General features: G+C 35.4%; 1 protein-coding gene across 1 annotated transcript; it reads right to left on the bottom strand.

Moving 5' to 3' along the window:
* Positions 1–2,639: 2,639 nt before the first annotated feature.
* LOC141665948 (putative mitochondrial protein AtMg00820) lies at positions 2,640–2,981 on the bottom strand. The gene has a single exon (XM_074471934.1). It carries the CDS (start codon positions 2,979–2,981, stop codon positions 2,640–2,642), a length of 342 nt encoding a protein of 113 aa, XP_074328035.1.
* Between the last annotated feature and the right edge of the window lie 22,001 nt (positions 2,982–24,982).

Raw genomic sequence — 24,982 nt, forward strand, 5'->3', positions numbered from 1 at the left:
GTAAATGAAACTCGAATCGTAATCATAATCTCGCTAAAATGAACAAAACACAATATTAAGTTTCTGCAGAAAGTCCTGAAGGTATAAACTGTATTTTATTGAAAAGTAACACTTTATTACGATATAAAATGTTATAAGGATCGTTTAGACGCTTAAATCTCTAGATTTTGATTTACGGATCAAAAGTTATGACCATTTTAATAAAAGTGAATTACGAGACAAAAACTGCTACGAATTACGAACTTTGGAAATAGAAATGATCGACTTAAAAATATTCATAAATCATGAAATTTTTAAATAGAGTATTAAATAGAGGTACTTAACTGATGTAAGAATTTCAAGTGAAAATAATGATTTTCAATTTCATAAAAATATCTGAACCAAGACCGCGCGATTAGAAAACCGTTACAATTCATAAGCGAAGCCGACGATGAAAATGTAAACGGACATAAGGTACTTCGAAAAGGAAGCTACCGTGACATGAATAAGTACTTAAAGGAATAATAAGGGTAGAATAAGGTTAGAGAACGAATAATAAGTAGCATTTGAGTATGAGTCGCCGTAAATTTGAACGAGATCTAACAAAACGGTTTATGTTTATATTTTTGATTTCCGAGCGGACCCTAGAGCATCGAAATACCCAGGAAAGTTTACAAACCCAACTTTATATACTGTTATGTTGTGCAAGGATTGTTTTATTATCTTTTGCATAAATGTCATGCTTGCCATGATACTAAGTATTTGAGTTTTCGCATATAAAGCGATGGTGTACGATGTGTATATGTCGTAGAATGTTTAACGCCGCCATGAGCGTGATGTATAATTATAAGACCGAGAGTCGGTCGGAGTTTTAAAATGAAAAATCCGAGAATCATTCCGGAGATGTTTCGGACGATTAAAGTCTGCAGTTATTTATTCCAAGGGACTCGATGTCCACTTGCGAAACATTAAATACCTTGAATTTTTATTAAAAAGATTTCCAAATATCATATTCCCTCAACTATCTTTAATTACTCGAATAATGGATATTATTTAATTTATTCATTTAATATAGGAGAATTATTCTCCAACGATTATTTATTTCGAACTCGATTAATTATTAAAGATTACTTTAATTACTTAGACATAAATTAGTTGAGGAATATTATTTCAAATATTCTTTTAAAATATAATTATTTGAGGTTTAATTATTTAATAATTATTATTTAGTTATTAGTTATTTATTAAATGATTTAATATGATTTAAAATTCATAAAACCTGATTTAAAATACTTTCTGAATTTCAGAAAATCATTCGAGTAATTTCAGATCGTTAAAGAATATTATCTCGACTTATTTTAAATATTTTGAATATAGTTTCAAAAGAAACTCCCCCTTATTTAATTATCTGTTGACAACGGTCAACTCACATCCTTAGTACTTCCTCCAAAAATTCTCGAAAGTACATATATATATATATACACTGATAAGATAAGCTGTTTCTATCAACAAGCAAAACGCTTAGGGAACTTCGATGTGGTTCGAGTTCTCGAGATATGATAGGATTCTTTTAAGGACTTGGAGGGGTAGACTCTAGTACTATGTGTACTAGGGAGACTACCAAAGGTACCACAGGCGAAGGTACTCTGTGTACTAAGGAACTTGTAAAGTATGTGTATACCCAAAAATGGGACACGTAGCCCGAATGCGGCAAGGGTGATAACCGGGATACGAAGGTGTCGTCCTTATACTAGTAGAAAAGGTTACTATTTCCGTAGTACGACTGATCATCATATGCGGTGGCTCCGGTGAATGTCCTAAATTCTTCCAATTAGAATTATGATGCAATACCGTAACCCAAGCTTAGGTGATGGGTATAATAAATCCATCAAAGAATTGTTTTCAAAAGAGGGTGTGTATCATCAAAGAATACTATTTTTGAATAAAACATATTTATCATATATGGTATCATACTTGAGTTTATCATACAGTCATTTCATACTGTACATTATTATGTTGGGCATTATTGCTCACACTTGTTTTCTTAAATTGACACAACATAACAGTGAATCAAGATGCCTATCATGAAACTCACAGCCAGGAAATGGGTAGGAAACGACCAGTTGTTCCGTAGGATGTTTGGTGTTGTACCTTAGATAGATCGAATAAGCTGGATTAATTTTCAGTTATTTTGGTCCGGCTTACTTACAAGTATGACTTATGTAAGATAATAAGTAAGAAACGAATATTTGTCCGATGGACTAACCTTACTTAAAGGTTATTTCCGCGATAAGACTTAATTATTTTGGGTTGTAATAATTATCACTTTGTGGATTGATTTTACCTAGTAATGAATGGTTCGTTTCCAAGACAATAACCTATAAGTGTGTGTGTGTGATAAGTATGGGGTTGTAAAGGTGTGAGTATTTATATATTGTGGTACGAGATAAGTGTTATATATCAATAAAGATGGCGTGGCCTCCTAGATCCCCGACCCTGGATTTTAGGGTGCCACAATCAATCAAAGTTTTAGACAATTTACTAAACCATTGCCTAGATGCCTGCTTCAGGCCATAGAGAGCCTTGAGAAGTTTGTAGACAAAGTTAGTGGTATAAGAAAGAACAGAATTACCAGAAATCTTGCTTCCAAGTCCTTGATATTACTTAGGAAACTTCATATTGACATGCTCATCTAGGTCATTAATTAGATAAGCATTGGACACATCCATCTGCACCATTTCCCATTTTTGAATAGCTGCAACTGCCAATAAGGTTCTCACAGTAGTCAGCTTAGCTACAAGAGCAAATGTCTCTGAGTAATCTATGTCATAAGTCTGCTTGTTGCCTAGAATCACCAGCCTTGACTTGAACTTGTCAATTATTCCGTCAGGCTTAAACTTGGTTTTGTATAACCATTTTGATGTTATGGCATTCTTTCCAGGAGGCAGAGTTGTGATAGCCCAATTATGGTTATTTTCAAGAGTATCAAGTTCATCATTCATGGCCTTTATCAAATGCGAACTCTGCACTTCTTGAGAGAAAGAGGTGGGGTCTGATGATGTTATGAGTGTTGAGAGAAAAAAGTGAAATTTAGGGTTAACTACATGATATGATACCTAGGAAATATTAGTAGCAGAGTAATTTGTGGCAAAAGGTTTTAGTCAAAGATGTGGTTTTGTTTTTCTGGTTGATCTTATAGGAGGAGGAGGTGGTGTTGGAATTTCTAGAAAAGAAGCCAAAGGTGGAACTTCAGTTTGAGAGATATCAGATAATGTGGGCTCAATAATGTCATCAAGTGAAGGAAAATATGGGTAGACATGAGGCATGTACACATGAGTATGTGACATATAAACATTAGAACACAACATCTCTTGGGACAAAAATTGATTATTTACCATATTTAGCAGGTTGTATCCTTTTTGAGAGATATGATACCCAACAAATATAGAAGGAACACCTTTAGCACTGAAGTTGTCAATTGTGGGTTGAGGGTTAGAGGAAAATGCCAAACAACCAAAAATCATCATAATGATGTAATCAACAGGCTTGTTAAATAAGGTTTTATAAGGTGTTTTATTTCCTAACACTGTAGTACGAAGCTTGTTGATTAATAAAAAAGTGTCATTACATACTTCCCCCAAAAAACCAGAGGCAATCCTTCCCGAAACCTTAGATATCTGTCAACTTCAAGAACAGTTTCGTGCCTTCTTTCAACCCTGACATTCTCTTGTGTTTTGTTAATACAAGAGCTCTGATGCATGGTTCCTTGAGAATTATAAAAATGTTTACTGTTGGGATCTGTAAATTCTGGAGCATTATTTGATCTCAAGTGCATAATTTCTTTTCTGAAAGTGAGTATCCACAACTGATAAAATGCTTTCATAGTAGTTAAGTAGTCAGACTTATGTTGTATCAAAAAAAATTATGTCACTCTAGAAAAATCAACCACGACAGAAATGAAGTACTTATATTTTACCATTGTCTGAACTCGATAGGGCCTCATTTGTCTACATGGATCAGTTCAAAAGGAACATCAGCACGGTTAGAACTTAGGTTGTATGGAAGTTTAGAAAATTTTGACATAAGACATGTGACACAGATTTGAGTGCCTGAAGAAATAGTATGTTAGGCCTTAAATCAACTATAGAGGGGGGTGAATACAGTTAAACAATCAAATCGAATTAAGGAACTCAATAGAATGAACAGTTTTTATATTAATGAATAAAAACTGATTACCATACTCTCTCAAAGGATGAACAGATATCCTTGAAAGCTGCTAGGCTATATATATGATAAATCGATCTTGAACACTTATAGTGTTAACCTAACCTGTGATTATATATTGCACATCTACACAATAAATCTAGAAGATATGTTACAAATGAATAAGGAATCTTAATACATATTTAACAATTGACTGCTACAATAAGTAAGGTCCTACACCGACATATCTCCGTAAATAATATCCTCTAGTGATATCTCCTGATTTCCAGCTTGACAAATACTGATATGGACAAATATTGATGACAAGTACTGATCAACAAATATTGACGATAATTTCTGATGACGTCATCTTTGTCAAACTCTGATATCAAGTGCTGATAATAAACCCTGATGGTAAATAATGATATCATTAAATCATATCTAATAATCTCCCCCAACTTGTGCATTACGGAAATATGTACAAGTTCTATATTTGATGGTGTCAAAACTATCTAAATGCAAAAATATAACCAAATGTACAATCTTACAGTTTGTGTATCAGACTTTATCTTTAGTCTTGAATTTTAAGAAATCATGTAGCTTCATTAAAGAATTATCTGAGCATATTCTCTTCAGCTATACCCAAATACATACTTCATTAAAGAATTATCCGAGCATATTCTCTTCAGCTATACCCAAATACATACCTAATCTTTACTTGACATCATTGAGCTCTTGAAAAGATTTGTCAATCTGGAAGATAGCACCTTTTAAATCAGAAACCTTATTTTAGCATTAGGACTAAATGAAATTAGCTTTGAACTAAGCTGTTCCACTAGTTAAACTCATCCCTTAGGCATGCCAGCAACTGAATCATCCTTCAATGTGTATTTAGGAATAAACTTAGATTTGGCCATACCCCTCTGCTTCCCATGAACTATACCTTTCATAAATTTAGACCATCTTTCAGTAACTGCATTCTTTATAATGAGCATACAAACAAGATATTTAAGTTCACTACTAGATACCTCGTAACCTTTTTTATTGCTAGTTGGATGAGGCTTATACTGACTAAAGATGTGCATTGAGAAGGTGATGCATGGCCTTGTTACAGTTAGGTATATCAGTTTCTCGACTAACCTCTGATATGAGTGAGGATCAGTCAACACAATGTCTTTGGAGGGATTAAGCTTTAGATGACCATCCATAGGAATTTTCAAAGGAGTTGCCTATAATGCCATATTCTTACAACAGATCAATTGTCTATTTTCTCCAAGATAGAAAAAATCCAGAAGGAGATCTAGTGACTTCAAGCTGATACAGGTTCAGTCTTTCTTTCATTGACAGTCATAAGGTTGAAAACCCACAACTTCTATCCCAGACTGTAAAGACAAACACAGAAATAGAACCAACCAAAACTCTCTTACCACTAAAATGAAGTATGAGTGAGCGTGAGGGAGATAGTGCCTTAGTGCACCACATAAGAAAGGTTCTGAAGTCAACCCAGCAGCTCTTTCTCCTACAAAGATGAGTAGTATTTAAACCGAGACAACTGCTAGCCCCCATACATCTTCTCAAAAAGATGTAATGGCTGAAAAGGCTCAAAAACAATTACTAGATTCATTCTCTCAACAGGGTGCGTCTATTGAAATTTGCTTGTCGGCCAAGGCATCCGATGTAGTGTCAGCACTTCAAACATAAACAATTCTTGATGCACAAGGAAAGGTCACACACACAAAGGATGAGTTGACGGAAACAACAGTTTCGACCATTTTAAGGTCAGATTCGACTGTTCAAGGTTCTTTAATGGACCAATTGCCTTTGTAGGTGTTAGGAGAGGATACTGATCCAAAAGTCATATGTCAGTGGTCAGTGTCTACCTCCTCAGGCTTAAATCCCCTGGATGCATCTGCGGATAGTGGATCTGACATAGGTGCAGATTGGCAACTTGTTGACAATGATTCAGATATTACCTGATGAGTCACAAGGAAATGTCTTCACATATATTAGAAGGGAACTTTGATCTTTATGCTAAATTCGTTGGATCATTGTTTACCTTCCCAGAATTCAAATCTGGAACCCTAAAAGGGAAACTAGCAACTTGTAGATTATGACTCGGATTCATCTGATGAGTTTAACAAGGATGGGGATTTGCGAACTCCCATTGCACCACCTGTGACCTCCTTAAGGATGACTAAGGAGATTTTCCTTGCAGGTACAACTGATTTTTGGAGCTATGAGAGGAGTGATACACTTGTGAGAATGAATGTAAACACGAGTGGAGAGAAGAGTGAAACACATGTGAGGTACACTAAAACAGAATCACACACTCACAGCGAGGAAGAAAGATGAAACTACTTGTTATTTCTTTTCCAACCAAGTGAAACATGAGAACTCCTTCAGACAACGGCATACATTCCTTCTCAAAGGGGGAGATAAAAGCTTAAGTACTAGTTTGGAGGATTCTTCAACTAAGGGGGAGAAATAGCAGGGAGGAAGAAAAAGGTCCTATATATGTACACTACACCACACCATTGTTGTTTGAACTACGGATCCTATTGTACGGGAGAGGTGGTAAGCACAAGGTCATTTTCTAGTAAGGGAAGAAGCTGTTTTCTAAAAGGGGAGTACCATTGGTTTTTATCTGTGGATCCTATTGTACGGGAGATGTGGTAAACGAAGGTGATCTCCTTTAAGCAGTTAATTCTCATAGGGGGAGAAGCAAGAGAGATATGCGCTTCTCAACAGGAAATGTGGTTGTACAAATGAAGATGAAACTACTTGAAGATATGTTCAGTCTTGAGGAACATCTATTTGGAATCTGGAAAATGTTAAAAATAATCCAGAACTTTTCTGCTATTTACTTTGCATTTCTGTTTACATCTTTTTCTTATTTGTTAGTTGAGTTATCCTCTAGGTATTTGTTGATATTGTCTAACAAACAAATAGGGGGAGATTGTAAGGCATATGTCATAGCCTATTTGTATATTCGAGGATTTAACTCAACTCAAATAAGAATGTAACAAGTAAATAGTGGATCTACCGTCAAAGAGATCTCACAAAGTAACATCTGTCAAAGGATTCAGAAACAATGTTCATCTACAGACTTGAGTATTAATTCACTGGAAGAAGTTCAAGAAATTGATCAAGCCTCGGTGATATAAATCAAGATTGTGGATTTAATCAAGTGTTAGAGATCTTGTCAGGGTATCAGATAATTACAAGTTTTAATCTGAAGAAAATCAAGTTATCAAAGTCAAGACATGAAGAAATGTCACGGAAGTTAGTCACACCAGACAGAACATCGAGTGTCAACATTGAAGTGGTGGAATTGATTCATAATTTTCAGTGATTTTTAGAAGATTTTCAGAAGAGTGGTTACTGTTCAAGGGTTGTATTAATTCTCTATTAATTAATTAAGTCATATAATTTAATTAAGAAAATAAATTATATCTGCAAAGATTAATTTATTGATTAATTGAATTAATTGATTAATTAATTCTGAATTAATATTATGAATTTTCAGAATTGATTTTAAATTTATATTCAATATTAATTCAGCATGACAATCAATTGAACTGATATGACAATCAGATTGTCATACCGATTGTCATGCTAGTTCAGGAGATTGTCATACCGATTATCATGATAGTTAAAGTGATTGTCATACCGATTGTCGTGCTAGTTCAACAGATTGTCATGCCGATTGTCATGTTAGTTCAACAGATTGTCATGCCAGTTCAAGCAATTGTCATACCGATTGTCTTGTCAGTTTAAGTGGATTCTCTTGATTGAATTATTAAAGACGAGAGCAGCAGACATTCAAAATATTACATTCAACTACTCAAGAACAGAAAGAACAGAGTTACACAAAACATTTCATCTTCAACTGCTGAATTCAAGATCATTAATTTCTAGCTATTAAAGTTAAATCCAAACCACTGGAAATCATTCTCTTGTTCTTGTGTAACTATCTAGCGGATCAAAATCCCTAGAACTTAATCTCAAATTGCTTTTAGCATTTGATCTTTTTATTGCAAAAATAGAAAAAGTTCATGTCGAATTTATTCTAGATTTGTGATAATTTATTTGAGATTAATCCCTTGTAAACGATACCGTTGTTGTAACACCTTTCAAGTTTAATAATAGTTTTATTAAACTTGAATTTTGTTTCACTTTTTTTATTCCGCATTAAATTCGATTAAACGGTATAGTTTGTATTTAACCCCCCCCCTTCTACAAACATATTGGGACCTAATAATTGGTATCAGAGCCTTCTGATTAATGTACAAATCAAGATCATAGACTTTTATGATTTTTCAACTCCTTGAATTTTTATTTCTTCAAAAATTCATAATGACTTCACGAAAAGTTGGAACCGTTAAAATTCCACTGTTTGATAAAGAAAATTATATTATGTGGAAGAAGAAGATGCTCTTGTTTTTACAAGTTGCAAATCCCAAATATCTGGACGTGTTAAAGAAGGGTCCAAAAATTCCGATGGTTAGTGAACCAGAGGTTATAGAAGATAATGTTGTAATTACCAAAGCTAGAACCTAAGCAAAAGAGCCTGAGGATTTTACTTCTGCTGAAAAGGAAGAAGCCTCCTTGGATGCCAGTCTTCAACTAATTTTAGTTGATTCCCTTGATTCCTTGATGAACAGACATGTGATGAACTGTAAAAATTCCAAACACATCTGGGAAACTATTGAGTTGATTAATGAAGGCACAGAGGAAGTTAGGGAGAACAAGTTAGAGATCCTAACCTCTGAGTATGAACATTTTAAATCCAATCCAGGAGAAGGAATTACTGAAGTGTTTGAGAGGTACAATGCATTCATCAACAACCTGAACATAAATGGAAAATATTATTCAATCAGGGAGGTCAACAAAAAGTTCCTTTTAACACTACCAACTCATCTTGAACATAGAATCACTTCCATAAGAGAAGCAAGAGAGCTGAGTGAGATTTCTTTGGAAAGACTCTATGGTATGTTAAAAACCTATGAGTTGGAGCAGATTCAGCAGAATGAAGTCTACGGGAAAGGTAGAGTGGTCAGCACGTCCACTGCTCTAGTAGCTGAAGGTCAACAACAATAACAACAATCTCAACAGTCAGAGAGAATGGTACAGTCTTCCAAGGATGAGGAAAATGTGATAGTAGCAGAATATGATCCTCCTACTACAAATCAATCTGGTGATGATTTTTACTCCTTGGAAGAGATGGAGCAATTGGAAGATGAGTCAATGGCCCAGATTATCAAGAGATTCTCCAATGTCAGATTCAAGAGAAATACCAAGTTCAAGTACAACGCAAATTACAACAGATTCCGGAAAGGTGGATCTTCATCCTCTAACACCAGCAATGGTGGATACAAAACAGGGTTGGTTGATCGGAGCACCATTCGATGCTTTAACTGCAATGAGTTGGGACATTTTTCCATAGAATACAGGAAGCCAAAGCAAGTAAGGAAGAACTCTTATGATTCAAATCAGAAGAGTAACTCCGAAAGGACTTATCTGGCAAAGGGAAGAAGCTGGGATGATACTGATATTGAAGATGAAGAAGATGGGAATCTTGCTCTTATGGCTATTGATGGAAATACTTCATCCTCAAGAAAAGAGGTAAAATTTACTAATGCTGAATTAGTTTATCATCTAGGAGGCTCCTTAGATTGTGCTCGTCGTGATAATGAAATATTAATTCAACAGATCAAAGACCTTGAGAAAGAGGTCAATGAATTAAGACTTGTGTACATTAATCAAGACAAATTAAAAGAACAAGTATCATTTCTAGAGAATAAAGTTAATTGTTATAGATAACTCGAAACTATTCTCAAAGACAAGATCACCGGTCTTGAGACTAAGGTTAAAGCTTACTTTATTTCTTGTTCGAAGGCTAAAGAGTTCTACAATAAGCAAGCTATTAATAAAACATCTGGAATATGTTTTGATTACAATGTTGCTATTGGAGAATTAGGCATAAACTCCCCTCCTCATGTCTGTGCTAAAGGTAGGGAAGTACCACATGTGCTTAAGGGTGTTGATAAACCCCTTAATAAAGGATCAATTGTTGAACCATTTAATGAGACCTCCTTTATTATTCAAGAAGAAATACGTGATGAAAATTAGCAAAAAAAAAAAAAAAAAGAAATACGTGATGAAGATCTTGATAAAGAGAAGGTTGTTTCCAAGACAAGTGTGTCGAAAGTTCCAGTCAAAGTTGTGAAAGTAACTGAGACTAACTCAGGCACACATGAGTTGGATAACAAAAGTGCCATGTCTACCATGCATAATTTATTTGTTGTTAATCCCTCTCATAAAGTATGTGATGTTCCTAATTGTATGTCTTGTGCTTTTAATTTGATGTATGCTTATTTTAATGGTAAGCATGTTTCTAGTGATAAGACTACTCCTCATCAACATGTGAATAATAGGAAGCACGATAGGTCTAAGACTGCTAATCCTTCTAAGGCTAGAAAGGAGACATTTGTGCCTAAGTCTAAACAGAAATTTGTTAAGGCTATTTACAAGGTCAAATGTCTAGTCATTGAGAAAGTTGAGAACATTAAAGTTAAGAATGTTGTTTTTCCTGACAAAGGTCAATTCTACAAGTATGTCGGGCCCAACCATGTTTGGGTTCCGAAGAAGGTTTAATCCATTTGTATTGCATGGCATTAAATAGGTGGAACCGGCAGTGTGGATTCGTAACAGCGGATCGTCAAGACATATGACCGGAGATAGAGCCCTGCTATCAAATATGGTTGAGAAAGCTGGCCTAGTGGTTACCTTTGAAGATTACAGCAAAGGTTTAACTGAGGGATATGGTTGTTTGCAAGCTGGTAATGTTATCAAACTTGTAAATATTTTTTGTATTTTTTCTATATTTATATAAGTTTTTATTTGTATTTTCTGTAATTGTAAATATTGTTTGAGGTAGTACAGTTGTTAGGAGTTAACAATTGTATGATATATGAAATTGAATGCTGATATCTTTTTGATAGATAATTGGTATTTAATTTATTGATATATTTTTTTAAAAATAGGATGCAACATAATTATTGGTATTCAAAGTACTTGACAAGTATCAGTCCATGATATATTGTTAATATTATGTTACAGATAATTGTGAGCTTTTGACATGAATGAGAATTACTTAGACTTTACCCTAAGTGATCAATGCTTTAACAAAAACTCATTCATATTGAAAGTCAGAATCTTTCTTTCTCTTCTTAATACTGCTAGGTCATCAGTCTGTATCTTATCAAATCATTTATCTTTTTAGGCAAATAGACTTGTGCACTCGAACAGTTTTAGGAATAAATCAAACTTCTTTCAACATTAGTGATTTCTTATTTTATTTAAAATCTTTTGAAATCACTATTGTACATCATCTCTCTCAAAAGATTAAATGTATAATTTTCATTCATTATAGATCTTAAGTACATTTTATCTCTATATTGCCATATGTTATATGATACAGGTTTAGCCTCCAATGGCCTTCTTTCATTGACAATCATGAGGTTGAAAACCCACAACTTCTATCCCAGACTGTAAAGACAAACACAAAAACAAAACCAACCAACACTCTCTTACCACTAAAAAGAAGTATGAATGAGCGTGAGGGAGATAGTGCCTTAGAGCACCACATAAGGAAGGTTCTGAAGTCAACCCAGTAGCTCTGTCTCCTACAAAGATGAGTAGTATTTAAACCGAGACAACTGCTAACCCCCATACATCTTTTCAAAAAGATGTAATGGCTGAAAAGGCACAAAAATAGTTACTAGATTCATCCTCTCAACAGGGTGCGTCAATTGAAATTTTCTTGTCGGCCAGGGTATCCGATGTAGTGTCACCACCTCAAACATAAACAATTCTTGATGCACAAGGAAAGATTACACACACACAAGAGGAGTTGACAGAAACAAAAGTTTTGACCATTTTAAGGTCAGATTCGATTGCTCAAGGTTCTTTAATGGACCAATTTCCTTTAGAGGTATTAGGAGAGGATACTTGTAACACCCCCAGATCCGGGGTCGGGGATCCGGGTTGTCACGGTCTTTCTTTCCACAATATCACTTCACTTAATTAATAATAAATAACCTCATGCTGTGACCCCACCCTAACACACACCACAACCCGTTATAGTCTCAGAGATGAAATTGAAATAAGTACAAGTCTTTGAATCCACAATTTAAAAGTTATTACAACCCAAAACGATTACTTGATAAATTTACAGTTAATTGCCATTATCTGCCACAAGTTATAATTATACATAATTGATTCTCCAAAAGCAGATGGTCTAATCTACAATAGATCTACCTCTGCAGCTATAGCAGCTACGACATCAACGGGAAGACGCGGAACGCTTTCCACGCGCTTGCGCTGGGTCTGCTGGAGTCTGGTCATCTTTCCTAACTGTTGTTGTGTGATGAAAGAAGAAAGCAAGGGTGAGCAGCAAGCCCACCAAAATAATATGCATAATTATTTACAGTATATGAGTCTACTCATAATACTCATGAAAGTCTTGGTCAAACGAAATGAACCAAGTTGATAACTTAATGCGATGAAGTCGCAAAATATTCAGTATATATATATATACATATATACTTTTCAAAATATTGGAAGTCCTCTTCCATGCATAATATACACAAAGTCCCAGTGTATAACTGTATATAAAAAATATCGTTGCAAGGTGATCTCATATATCTAACCTCGTCTCAACGTTTTTCTGAAAATATTTGTCATTCATAAGACAATTATTAATTAGATATAAGTTTAAAAGATGAAGTTACCAAATACTTCACTACACTTATATCATTCCCAAATACTACTTGAACTACCACCGTTCAAGTTATAATCAATTTCAAAAGTTCATCCCACTGATGAGACCACAAGATAAGACTTGAATAGATTCAATCTTTGAAATATTATTGAATGAAAAAGTTATGAGATACTTTATTTAGTCCCGATATATATATAACCACATATATATATCCCTTTAAACATTTCCTGGAACCTCTGTTATGTGAAGTATGAACAGAGTTCGAAACATCCAATGAATTTTGGAAAGGAAAAGAATTTTGGCATAAACCCGATATCTCGCTGATCAGGCAAAGATACCTATAAGTAACCTTTTCTACTAGTAGATGGACGAATTCCCCACTGGTCATCACCCTGGTCATAATTAAGACCTATGCTGGACTGCCACTCAGCCACCTATGCATTTGATGGACTCCCACTGAGCCACTTACACAATAATAGACCGTACCTCGGCCTGTCGCTTATGCCGACTCAATGAGAGGGGCTTACTTCCCGAACGTTGGGCAAGTAATCAATTCATTTACCAAATCTGCAACCTTGTTGCGAATATAAAATACACCACAGAGCCGGATTCCCCAGGTTTTGAGCGAGTATTTAAATCCCCTTAAAAGGAAGATCTTAAATATAAAAATGAGTTTTTGGGATCCGCTCTGACTTTTAAAAATCATTTTGAAGACTCGAAAACACTTTAAAGAGTGTTTGGAGTAAGGCTGATTTAATGAAGTAAATCAGTCCCCAGAATATTTTAGAAAATGACTGAATATTATTATTTTAAATAATATTCCCATAAAGAATAATCTTTATAAAAATAATTGAAGTAGAAGTATTAAATTTATACTTGATACGAGTATTAAATAACCCAAGATATACTTATATGAAAGTATTATCTTTATTTGAATAATCGAAAATAAGTTTGATTATTTACACCTTATTCTTTAATAAAATAAAGAATATATTTCCGCAAATAATCGGAGTCTTAGATCCTCATATGAATATTCAAATAATATTCAATAAATAAAATAAGCTGAGTCATAATACCTCGAATGAATATTATAAATAATATTCATTAAATAAAATAAAGGAGTCATACATCCTCAAATGAATATTCAAATAATATTCATAAATAATATAAAAGAGTCATAAGTCCTTGAATAATATTCGAAATAATATTCAATAATAAAATAAAGTTTAAAGTCATCGAATAAACCTTATTCGATTAATAGTTTGGAAAAACTATAACCATATATATATATATAAAGATATATATATATATATATATATATCCATATCCATATATATACAAGATTGCTCGGGATCCTCGACTCCCGGTTTTAGAAAATATTCTCACCTTTGGGTCCCTATACTAAGGGTATATGCAAGATACAACTATCCTCTAGCATAGGTATTATCAAATAACCAACAGATATAAATTTCAAGAATATGAAACAGGCATGCATATATACCATATCACATGCTACAATATATCGCAAAAATTTGCTATCAACAATCATGCAATATCACAAGATAATGCATATACATATGTTTACATCACAACAACAGTATAACGGATAGAATACTTGCCTGAGCGACTGGGGGTTACGAATGGCTCGGGACGAGTCTGGTAACCTATAAACAACAAGTAAGTTGGAATTAAACCAAAGTCACTTGTGAATCTATACTTTAACTAACTTAGACTCTAACGCTTGTTTTGCGCTCACTGATTCGCTTAAGTCACTCGGGTACCCTCGGCTCCACCATTTTTAATAATTTAACCTTTACGAGTTTTAAAGCGATTCCTTCGCGAGTGACTTACCAACTGCCTAAAACACTTACCATAAATGTTTCATGCATTAATTAACCCTTTTTGGTCTTTAACCTACATTTCAAAGTAAGGCGAGGGAAAAAGTTTCGTTCGTGAAACGCCGTTACTTGAAACGGTCGTTTCTCCTAAACCGTAAATCGGAATCGAACGAACTACATATCAAAACGAAGCTCGTAACATGAGCTATCTAAACATGGCAGTGGTCACAATCTAGCAGGGGGTTCTCGGGTCCTAATGCTATGCACAAAAACAGTCCAAAGAAAATCGGACGTTACGACGGCTATGTTTACGCGATTTCCCAAATTTAAACCACTCGATACCAACCACAAATCAACCCCAAATCAATCATACAACCAATATCCATCCTTATCACATCATAACCACCCCAACAAATCCATATTAACCATTTATACTTATTCCTCACATGAACTAAAAGCTTTACTTAGGTTCTTTAACTAATTACCAAGATTTACAACTCCAACAATACAACAAAACCAACTAATCTCTACAAACTCAACCAAACTTCAACCAATCAAGCATCATGCCTCACATATGCTATATCAAACACATTCAATCCTAATTACTCAAAACTAAAGCTAGGGTTTGTAGTTTATACCTTCCTTGGAGAGTGGAGAATCAAGAGGATGGCTTGGAATCACCTTTAAAGCCCTTAACCAAGCTTAATCTAAACAAAACTTCAAGAACACAATTTTTAGTTCTTGAAAACACTATTCACCATCTTCTTTGATGATTTATAGAAAAAGATTGGCTTGGAATTAGAAGCTTAAACTTATAGGAAGTATGTAACTATCCATGGGGAAGCTTAGATAATTACCTTGCTAAATAATAAGTGGAGGAGCTTGAACTTCCATTTTTTAAGAGGAGAACCCGAGAGCTTCATGAAGAAGAAGAAGAATTTTGTGTTTTGCCTTGTCTTGATCTTTTGGTTGGTTGATTTGGTTTTGTTTTTGATTTAGTAAAGTACCTTCTTGCCCTTGGATTTGTGTGGTTACAAAGCCACCACACCTCCTCCTTCCCATGTCATGCTTACCTCATCCTCATGATGTCATCCTTCCTTCCTTGTCTTCTTTCTATTGGTTGGATGACATCATTCCCATTAATCCCTTTGATTAACTTCCTAATCGTTTGCCTAATGACCGCTGATCTGCTATACGGTTCGCTTAACTTTCGTTCTCGTTTTATCGTTTGAAGGATCATACCCGGGATCTTATTACTTAGGTTCCCTTAACCTTTCTCAATATATTATATTCCTTCTATGATCCTCTTTTATAATCCTTTAATTTAAATCCTTTTTATCCTGTTACCTTATACTCAATTCTCTCCGTATATTGTGGATTTCCGGGAAAAACCAAAGTGTTCGGATTTGGATTCTGACGATCTTTACATACACTTATATACTTCATAGAGTACTAATAATATCCCATAAGATCAATAACAGAACCCCTACATAGCGTGGCATGAAAAGTTTTCTCGTTCAGCAAAAACACTATTCATAAGGGTTTCAAAAATTTCCAAAATTGGGGTTATTACAGTCTCCCCTCCTTAAAAGGATTCCGTCCCGGAATCAGATAGAAAACAAATGGGAATACTTGCTTAGCATTACACTTTCTAACTCTCGAGTCAATTTTCCCACATTGTGGTTCTACCACCAAACTCTGCCTAGTTTGATAATCCTTCTCCTAAGCACTTGTTCCTTTTTACTCTATAACCCTTCCTGGTTGCTCCATATAGGTTATGTCGGGTTGCATATCTATGCGCTCATATGCCTCTATTTATCTGGCATCTGAATTACACTTCCTTAACATTAATACGTGAAACACGTTACGACCTGCTACATGTTCGGGGTTAGGGCTAGCTCATATGCTAACTTCCCAAACGTCTTAATATATCCAAGGGTCCAACAAATTGTAGACTTAGCTTTCCTTTCTTTCCGAACCTCATCAATCCTTTCCAAGGGATACCTATAACATTACTAGGTCCCCTATTTCATACTCTTTATCCTTTCGTGTCAAATCAACATACTTATCATGTCCATCTTGGGCTACTACCAGCCGTCCTCTGATTAGATCTATCATATCCTTGGTCCTTTGGACTACTGCGGGTCCGAGCATCTTGCGCTCTACAACTTCATCCTAACATAAGGGAGATCGACATTGTCTTCCTTCAAGGATCTCATAAGGCGACATCTCGATAATGACATATGATCTATTGTCGTAAGATAACTCAATCCGAATTAAGTGATCATTCCAAATTCTTTCAAGTCTATTACACAGACTCTCATCATAGCTTCCAATCATTAGAGCTCTTGCTTCTCAATACCCATTCTTTTCCAGTTCGTAATCGCTATCACCTTCCGTTCCTAATATTATACGGGTTATACTATTGCTCGCTAGCGTTCTATAACCTTTTAATAACCACGTCAACCTCAGTATCACGAATGTGTTCCCATTCCGCATACTACCACCACTTTATTACTCCTTTTTCAGTTGTTTCTATTTTCCAAAATTTGATCAATCAAATAGAAGTAAAGGAATTTGTTGAGAGATCACTATGATCATGAACACTTGTTATATCGCATAGTTAGTACAGAAGGTGGCCAGCCTTTAGTACTTGACAAGCAATTAAACAACATGTGGTATCCTACTAGGCTTCTATCACAAAGATAGATAGTCATTCGGCAATACCTCCCCTTCTGGAAGGGTTGTTCTTCTCAGCTTACATGAAATGAAAAGAAGAGAAAAGAACGAACTGAAGAGAATTGTATATATGAAAAAATATACAGCCACAAAATATCTGGCTTGGAACCTACCTCTGAACTATAGAGGTTTGTCATAGGAGAACAAAACATATATGTATTTATATCAACATCAAGTATTATAGCATCGCATTTCACGTGCCTAAATATTTTCTCTATCCCGTCCATCATTCTATGGACCCATGCTCTTCCTCGAGCTTATACACAATCACCTTTGAAACTCCCTCGACATCGAAAATCGAATCTGGGATCTCATTCTATACATCATCGTTACTTGAATTCTATGCTTGCACCGCAACCTTCCTTGTATAATAATACGACTCTCTATTGATAAGAAAGAATAATAATTCACTAGGTAGATACTCTACTTAATTAGTCTATCAATGATAACTTATACACTACCACGACCCGATTAGTGGTACTCAATCTCAACACCCATTCCAATACAACTCTCACGGTTGTAATCAGCTCATTACTCGCAGAATCATTGCTGCCTTACTATGGTCCACCACTGACCTACTGTAGTCATTCATTTTCCATGAAGTCTTAATAGCTAACCATACGGAGTCTATCCATGTCGTATCAAATCATTCTAAGGAGGTAACATAATCACCACTCCTGATTCATGAAGGACACTCCTGATCCTGACATACATACATGACATGAAGCATATAAAATTTCAGAAGAGTTTCAATCAAAGCACCGATAGCGGGTTAATACCATTCTTAATCATATGCCTTCAATAGAAGACTTAACTTAAAGGTTCGTGTAGTCCTTTTTGAAATATGGTCCTGGATTATTCTCAAGATAGGACCTTCTAAGATAGATAGCCCGCTCATGGCGATTACACGAATTAAACCTTTACTAACTACTATTACGGTTGGGTATTGCACAGTCATCAGAAGGAATGTCAATCTTCCAAACCATAATACAACCTTCACAGCTTTAACCATCATCACTGTATTCCTCTCGCACGAGCGCCTATAATTATCCTCTTACCTTTAAAGTGTCGGCCACCTCTTTGGCCTTTCCTGATAGTAAAATTTCCTTACAGTCAATTTCACATTAACCACCTCCAATAAATTTCTACCTTATTTCAATCACAGCTTATGTGAAAATGCTTTCCTTAAAATCTGATGAGTAAAAAAAAAAAATCACCATTTTTCCATAAGTTATTGCCTCAGTCTTTAGAGGTTAATCACTGTCAAGACTGACTCTCGATCATACTTAGAACATCTTCTATCTTAAGTCCTAATTTCCCTGAACAATTTCGACCATTACTGGTTCGATCCATACCTTCTCGTGGTTTAACACATGCCTCACTTGGCATCAATATAATTACGTCATATTTCCTTTATCAATATTTTTATTCTTGAGAATTTCGAATATTTCCTTTCTCCTTGTAAAACCTCTAAGGTTATCCTTCAATCGTTCCTCCTGTATTCCCTAGATACAGGGCATATCACAATACCATTTACTAATAGTAGAACCATTGTCTATATACTTCTGAAGAATTTCTCCACTGATCCTTAAAGGTTATTATTACCTTAACCCTTTCCCAATCATACTGTCAAAACTCATACTGTCCCTATTAAGGGTGAAATGCCAACCTTTATGCATTCCCCTAGGATTCGTTTTAAGTTACCGATGTTCTATCCTTAATTCCACCTTTAAAAAAAGGTACAAGCATCCTTCCATGGATAAATAAAGTCATATATGCCTGATAAGGGTATCTTATTCAATCAGTTCCACCTCGATAGTCTATACCGAATTTCACAATAGCATCCTTATTCAAGTTAAGGTCAATCCACATGGCCTCCAAAAGATAACAATGGTCCTCCACTTTTCTTTCCTGATTTGGTAATGATAACAAGGATGTTCTGGAAGATATTGGTCATGTTCAACGTGAACTTCTTCTTAATAATTCCTTATTTACTTTTGTTGTTTATCTCAACAGTCACCTCAATGTTGGGATATCTTTCATACCTGGCGTCTCCCTTTCTGGGTATCATGCCACCGGTCTTACATTTCTCATTCTTGAAGGTCACTTCCTTCATCCTATTTTCCTAGTTTCTTACTTCCTTGTCTCCTCAGTCTATCCGCGTCTCATTGTTTATCCTTCGAACTATCTCAATGTTTCCTCGAATCCTCCCAACTTAAAGGGGATAAAATATATGCATCTCTTATGCCTTCAATCATCAATTTAACTCATGGTGAATCACTCTCATCCGGACGATTACATACTTTTCTATTTCTATTATTAGGAGTCTTTAGGGTTTCCTCATACCCAACTCCCTTATCATTCCTCAAACTCTGTTGCCTTTTTATTCCTTTCCACTTCAATTCCTTTTTATTTTCCTTTCTCTTATCATTATTTCATGAACCAACACAACATAAGCATTGATTTCAAATATCCCGTCATTCTGGATTCGTGTCCTCAGAACGAATCTTGACAACTTTTACAACTTAAATTCACCATTCATCATACTCGTATGCCTTTGTTCTGGCTCTAAAGCTTTTACACTCTCTCTATAACCTCGGGAATTACTTTCCCAAAAACAATTGGCTGAACTTTAATCAGTTTATCATAACCTCTGGCTCCGTGCCTTTCTTGGTCTTTCACCAGCGGGTGGTCTCTCTCTTAGGAGGGTAAGTGATAAAAACAGTCTTTTGTGATTCGTCAATCATTTAGAATCTCAAATGATTCCTATATTTCCTTTAGCCAGGCTCTTGCCTCGACTGGGTCAGCTTGTTCCTTGGAACTCTGAGAGCTTAGCGATTTAAAGGTCCTGAAAGAATTTCTCACCGCACTGCTTCCTCAGGGTGGTGGTTGGGGATAATAGTCTAAGTTCTTTTTTTAGACAGGTCCATGAATTGCCATATAGGGGTACTGTCTCGGGTCTCCTTTCCTTACTCGACTTTCTGTTTCCTTAGTATGAAATGTTTCATCCTACTCCCCATAATTGGGATCATCTTTTAATTTAAAATCCTCATTTTCCACTCCATTATGTCATGGGTTCCTTCTATCTTGATGGCGACCTCCCTGACTATCACGTTCAGGGTTTGCTCTAAATCTTATTCCTCAAACTATGGCTCTCATCTAAGTTCTCATCCTTACGCTCTTGAACTTTCGGAACCCAAATTCTATAGGAATACCTCATTATTCCCTTATCATCTTTCTCGATATTAATCTTTTATCTAATTGTTGGCTCCCTGCCTTCATTCATAACTTTTTCTGGCACAATATGATCTTTTCCAATAATTCGGGCTGTATTGCAATCTCAAACAGCTTTTCGGTACCGGCTCCGGTTACCTTCACTTCTATTTCCATTTTCTCAAAATCTCTTATAAACTCTCCAAAAGACATTATCATCTTGAGTCTCTCCTTTTTACTAAGGGCATCAGCCACCATATTGGCTTTCCCCGAATGATAAAGAATCTCCCAATCATTATTCTTGATTAGCTCTAACTGCCTCCTCTGGCATATGTTGAGCTCTTTCTACGTGAAAATGTACTAGAGCACTTATGGCTTAGGTAATTCTTGCACTTCTCTCCATACAAGTAGTGCCTCCAATCCTTAGGGTAAAACTATTGCCACGAGCCTAAGCTCATGAACGGGGATATCGAATTTCATATTACCTTAATTGTCTTGACATGTACGCGATTACCTTACCGTGCTGCATAAGCACGCACCCTAAGCCCTTGTGCGAAGCGTCACTATACTTCACAAAATCTCTTTTTCCATCCGGCAATGCCAGCATAAGGGCCATCACCAACCTCTGCTTCAGTTCTTGAAAGCTGTTCTCGCATTTCTCTGTCCATTCGAACTTCTCAGTCTTACGAGTAAGCCGCGTTAAATGGGCTACTATCTTTACAACTTGAACGAACCTCCGGTAGTGACCGGCCAATCCTACCTCTGGTAGTCGACCAAACCATGGTCATCAATTCATCAGTGGTCCTTTATCCAATCCTGTCAGGATCCTCCATGGGATCCTCCTCAACAACTATCCCTTCTAGGACAACATCCTCAACCGCTAAATCCTCAATATCAACATCATCCGGTCCTGCATTAGGACACTCTATCGGATCCACAATCCGATCTCCAATTAGTAATAAAATATCATCGCGCTGTTGCTCCTCAACCTCAGGGTTCGGAGTCCCGCTACTCTATACGATAATGAACTACGCTTCTATCGCTACATTTATAAGGGTTCCCATAAGGGTTTTAACTGTCAGTACTACGTTAGGTAGCCCGACTATGAACTTGGCAAGAGTTCTTATTATCTTAGTGAACTTATTATCTTAACGTCCCATCATCTCTGAGGTTTATAACGCTTAGCTCTGATACCATTTCTGTAACACCCCCAGATCCGGGGTCGGGGATCCGGGTTGTCACGGTCTTTCTTTCCACAATATCACTTCACTTAATTAATAATAAATAACCTCATGCTGTGACCCCACCCTAACACACACCACAACCCGTTATAGTCTCAGAGATGAAATTGAAATAAGTACAAGTCTTTGAATCCACAATTTAAAAGTTATTACAACCCAAAACGATTACTTGATAAATTTACAGTTAATTGCCATTATCTGCCACAAGTTATAATTATACATAATTGATTCTCCAAAAGCAGATGGTCTAATCTACAATAGATCTACCTCTGCAGCTATAGCAGCTACGACATCAACGGGAAGACGCGGAACGCTTTCCACGCGCTTGCGCTGGGTCTGCTGGAGTCTGGTCATCTTTCCTAACTGTTGTTGTGTGATGAAAGAAGAAAGCAAGGGTGAGCAGCAAGCCCACCAAAATAATATGCATAATTATTTACAGTATATGAGTCTACTCATAATACTCATGAAAGTCTTGGTCAAACGAAATGAACCAAGTTGATAACTTAATGCGATGAAGTCGCAAAATATTCAGTATATATATATATACATATATACTTTTCAAAATATTGGAAGTCCTCTTCCATGCATAATATACACAAAGTCCCAGTGTATAACTGTATATAAAAAATATCGTTGCAAGGTGATCTCATATATCTAACCTCGTCTCAACGTTTTTCTGAAAATATTTGTCATTCATAAGACAATTATTAATTAGATATAAGTTTAAAAGATGAAGTTACCAAATACTTCACTACACTTATATCATTCCCAAATACTACTTGAACTACCACCGTTCAAGTTATAATCAATTTCAAAAGTTCATCCCACTGATGAGACCACAAGATAAGACTTGAATAGATTCAATCTTTGAAATATTATTGAATGAAAAAGTTATGAGATACTTTATTTAGTCCCGATATATATATAACCACATATATATATCCCTTTAAACATTTCCTGGAACCTCTGTTATGTGAAGTATGAACAGAGTTCGAAACATCCAATGAATTTTGGAAAGGAAAAGAATTTTGGCATAAACCCGATATCTCGCTGATCAGGCAAAGATACCTATAAGTAACCTTTTCTACTAGTAGATGGACGAATTCCCCACTGGTCATCACCCTGGTCATAATTAAGACCTATGCTGGACTGCCACTCAGCCACCTATGCATTTGATGGACTCCCACTGAGCCACTTACACAATAATAGACCGTACCTCGGCCTGTCGCTTATGCCGACTCAATGAGAGGGGCTTACTTCCCGAACGTTGGGCAAGTAATCAATTCATTTACCAAATCTGCAACCTTGTTGCGAATATAAAATACACCACAGAGCCGGATTCCCCAGGTTTTGAGCGAGTATTTAAATCCCCTTAAAAGGAAGATCTTAAATATAAAAATGAGTTTTTGGGATCCGCTCTGACTTTTAAAAATCATTTTGAAGACTCGAAAACACTTTAAAGAGTGTTTGGAGTAAGGCTGATTTAATGAAGTAAATCAGTCCCCAGAATATTTTAGAAAATGACTGAATATTATTATTTTAAATAATATTCCCATAAAGAATAATCTTTATAAAAATAATTGAAGTAGAAGTATTAAATTTATACTTGATACGAGTATTAAATAACCCAAGATATACTTATATGAAAGTATTATCTTTATTTGAATAATCGAAAATAAGTTTGATTATTTACACCTTATTCTTTAATAAAATAAAGAATATATTTCCGCAAATAATCGGAGTCTTAGATCCTCATATGAATATTCAAATAATATTCAATAAATAAAATAAGCTGAGTCATAATACCTCGAATGAATATTATAAATAATATTCATTAAATAAAATAAAGGAGTCATACATCCTCAAATGAATATTCAAATAATATTCATAAATAATATAAAAGAGTCATAAGTCCTTGAATAATATTCGAAATAATATTCAATAATAAAATAAAGTTTAAAGTCATCGAATAAACCTTATTCGATTAATAGTTTGGAAAAACTATAACCATATATATATATATATAAAGATATATATATATATATATATATCCATATCCATATATATACAAGATTGCTCGGGATCCTCGACTCCCGGTTTTAGAAAATATTCTCACCTTTGGGTCCCTATACTAAGGGTATATGCAAGATACAACTATCCTCTAGCATAGGTATTATCAAATAACCAACAGATATAAATTTCAAGAATATGAAACAGGCATGCATATATACCATATCACATGCTACAATATATCGCAAAAATTTGCTATCAACAATCATGCAATATCACAAGATAATGCATATACATATGTTTACATCACAACAACAGTATAACGGATAGAATACTTGCCTGAGCGACTGGGGGTTACGAATGGCTCGGGACGAGTCTGGTAACCTATAAACAACAAGTAAGTTGGAATTAAACCAAAGTCACTTGTGAATCTATACTTTAACTAACTTAGACTCTAACGCTTGTTTTGCGCTCACTGATTCGCTTAAGTCACTCGGGTACCCTCGGCTCCACCATTTTTAATAATTTAACCTTTACGAGTTTTAAAGCGATTCCTTCGCGAGTGACTTACCAACTGCCTAAAACACTTACCATAAATGTTTCATGCATTAATTAACCCTTTTTGGTCTTTAACCTACATTTCAAAGTAAGGCGAGGGAAAAAGTTTCGTTCGTGAAACGCCGTTACTTGAAACGGTCGTTTCTCCTAAACCGTAAATCGGAATCGAACGAACTACATATCAAAACGAAGCTCGTAACATGAGCTATCTAAACATGGCAGTGGTCACAATCTAGCAGGGGGTTCTCGGGTCCTAATGCTATGCACAAAAACAGTCCAAAGAAAATCGGACGTTACGACGGCTATGTTTACGCGATTTCCCAAATTTAAACCACTCGATACCAACCACAAATCAACCCCAAATCAATCATACAACCAATATCCATCCTTATCACATCATAACCACCCCAACAAAT

The sequence above is a fragment of the Apium graveolens genome, chromosome 6 (genome assembly GCF_009905375.1).
Source record: "Apium graveolens cultivar Ventura chromosome 6, ASM990537v1, whole genome shotgun sequence".
NCBI classification, from domain to species: Eukaryota; Viridiplantae; Streptophyta; class Magnoliopsida; order Apiales; family Apiaceae; genus Apium; species Apium graveolens.

What these genes read in the sequence shown, in the direction of transcription:
- LOC141665948 (XM_074471934.1), bottom strand. Translation starts at nt 2,981, where the DNA reads ATGAATGATGAACTTGATACTCTTGAAAATAACCATAATTGGGCTATC.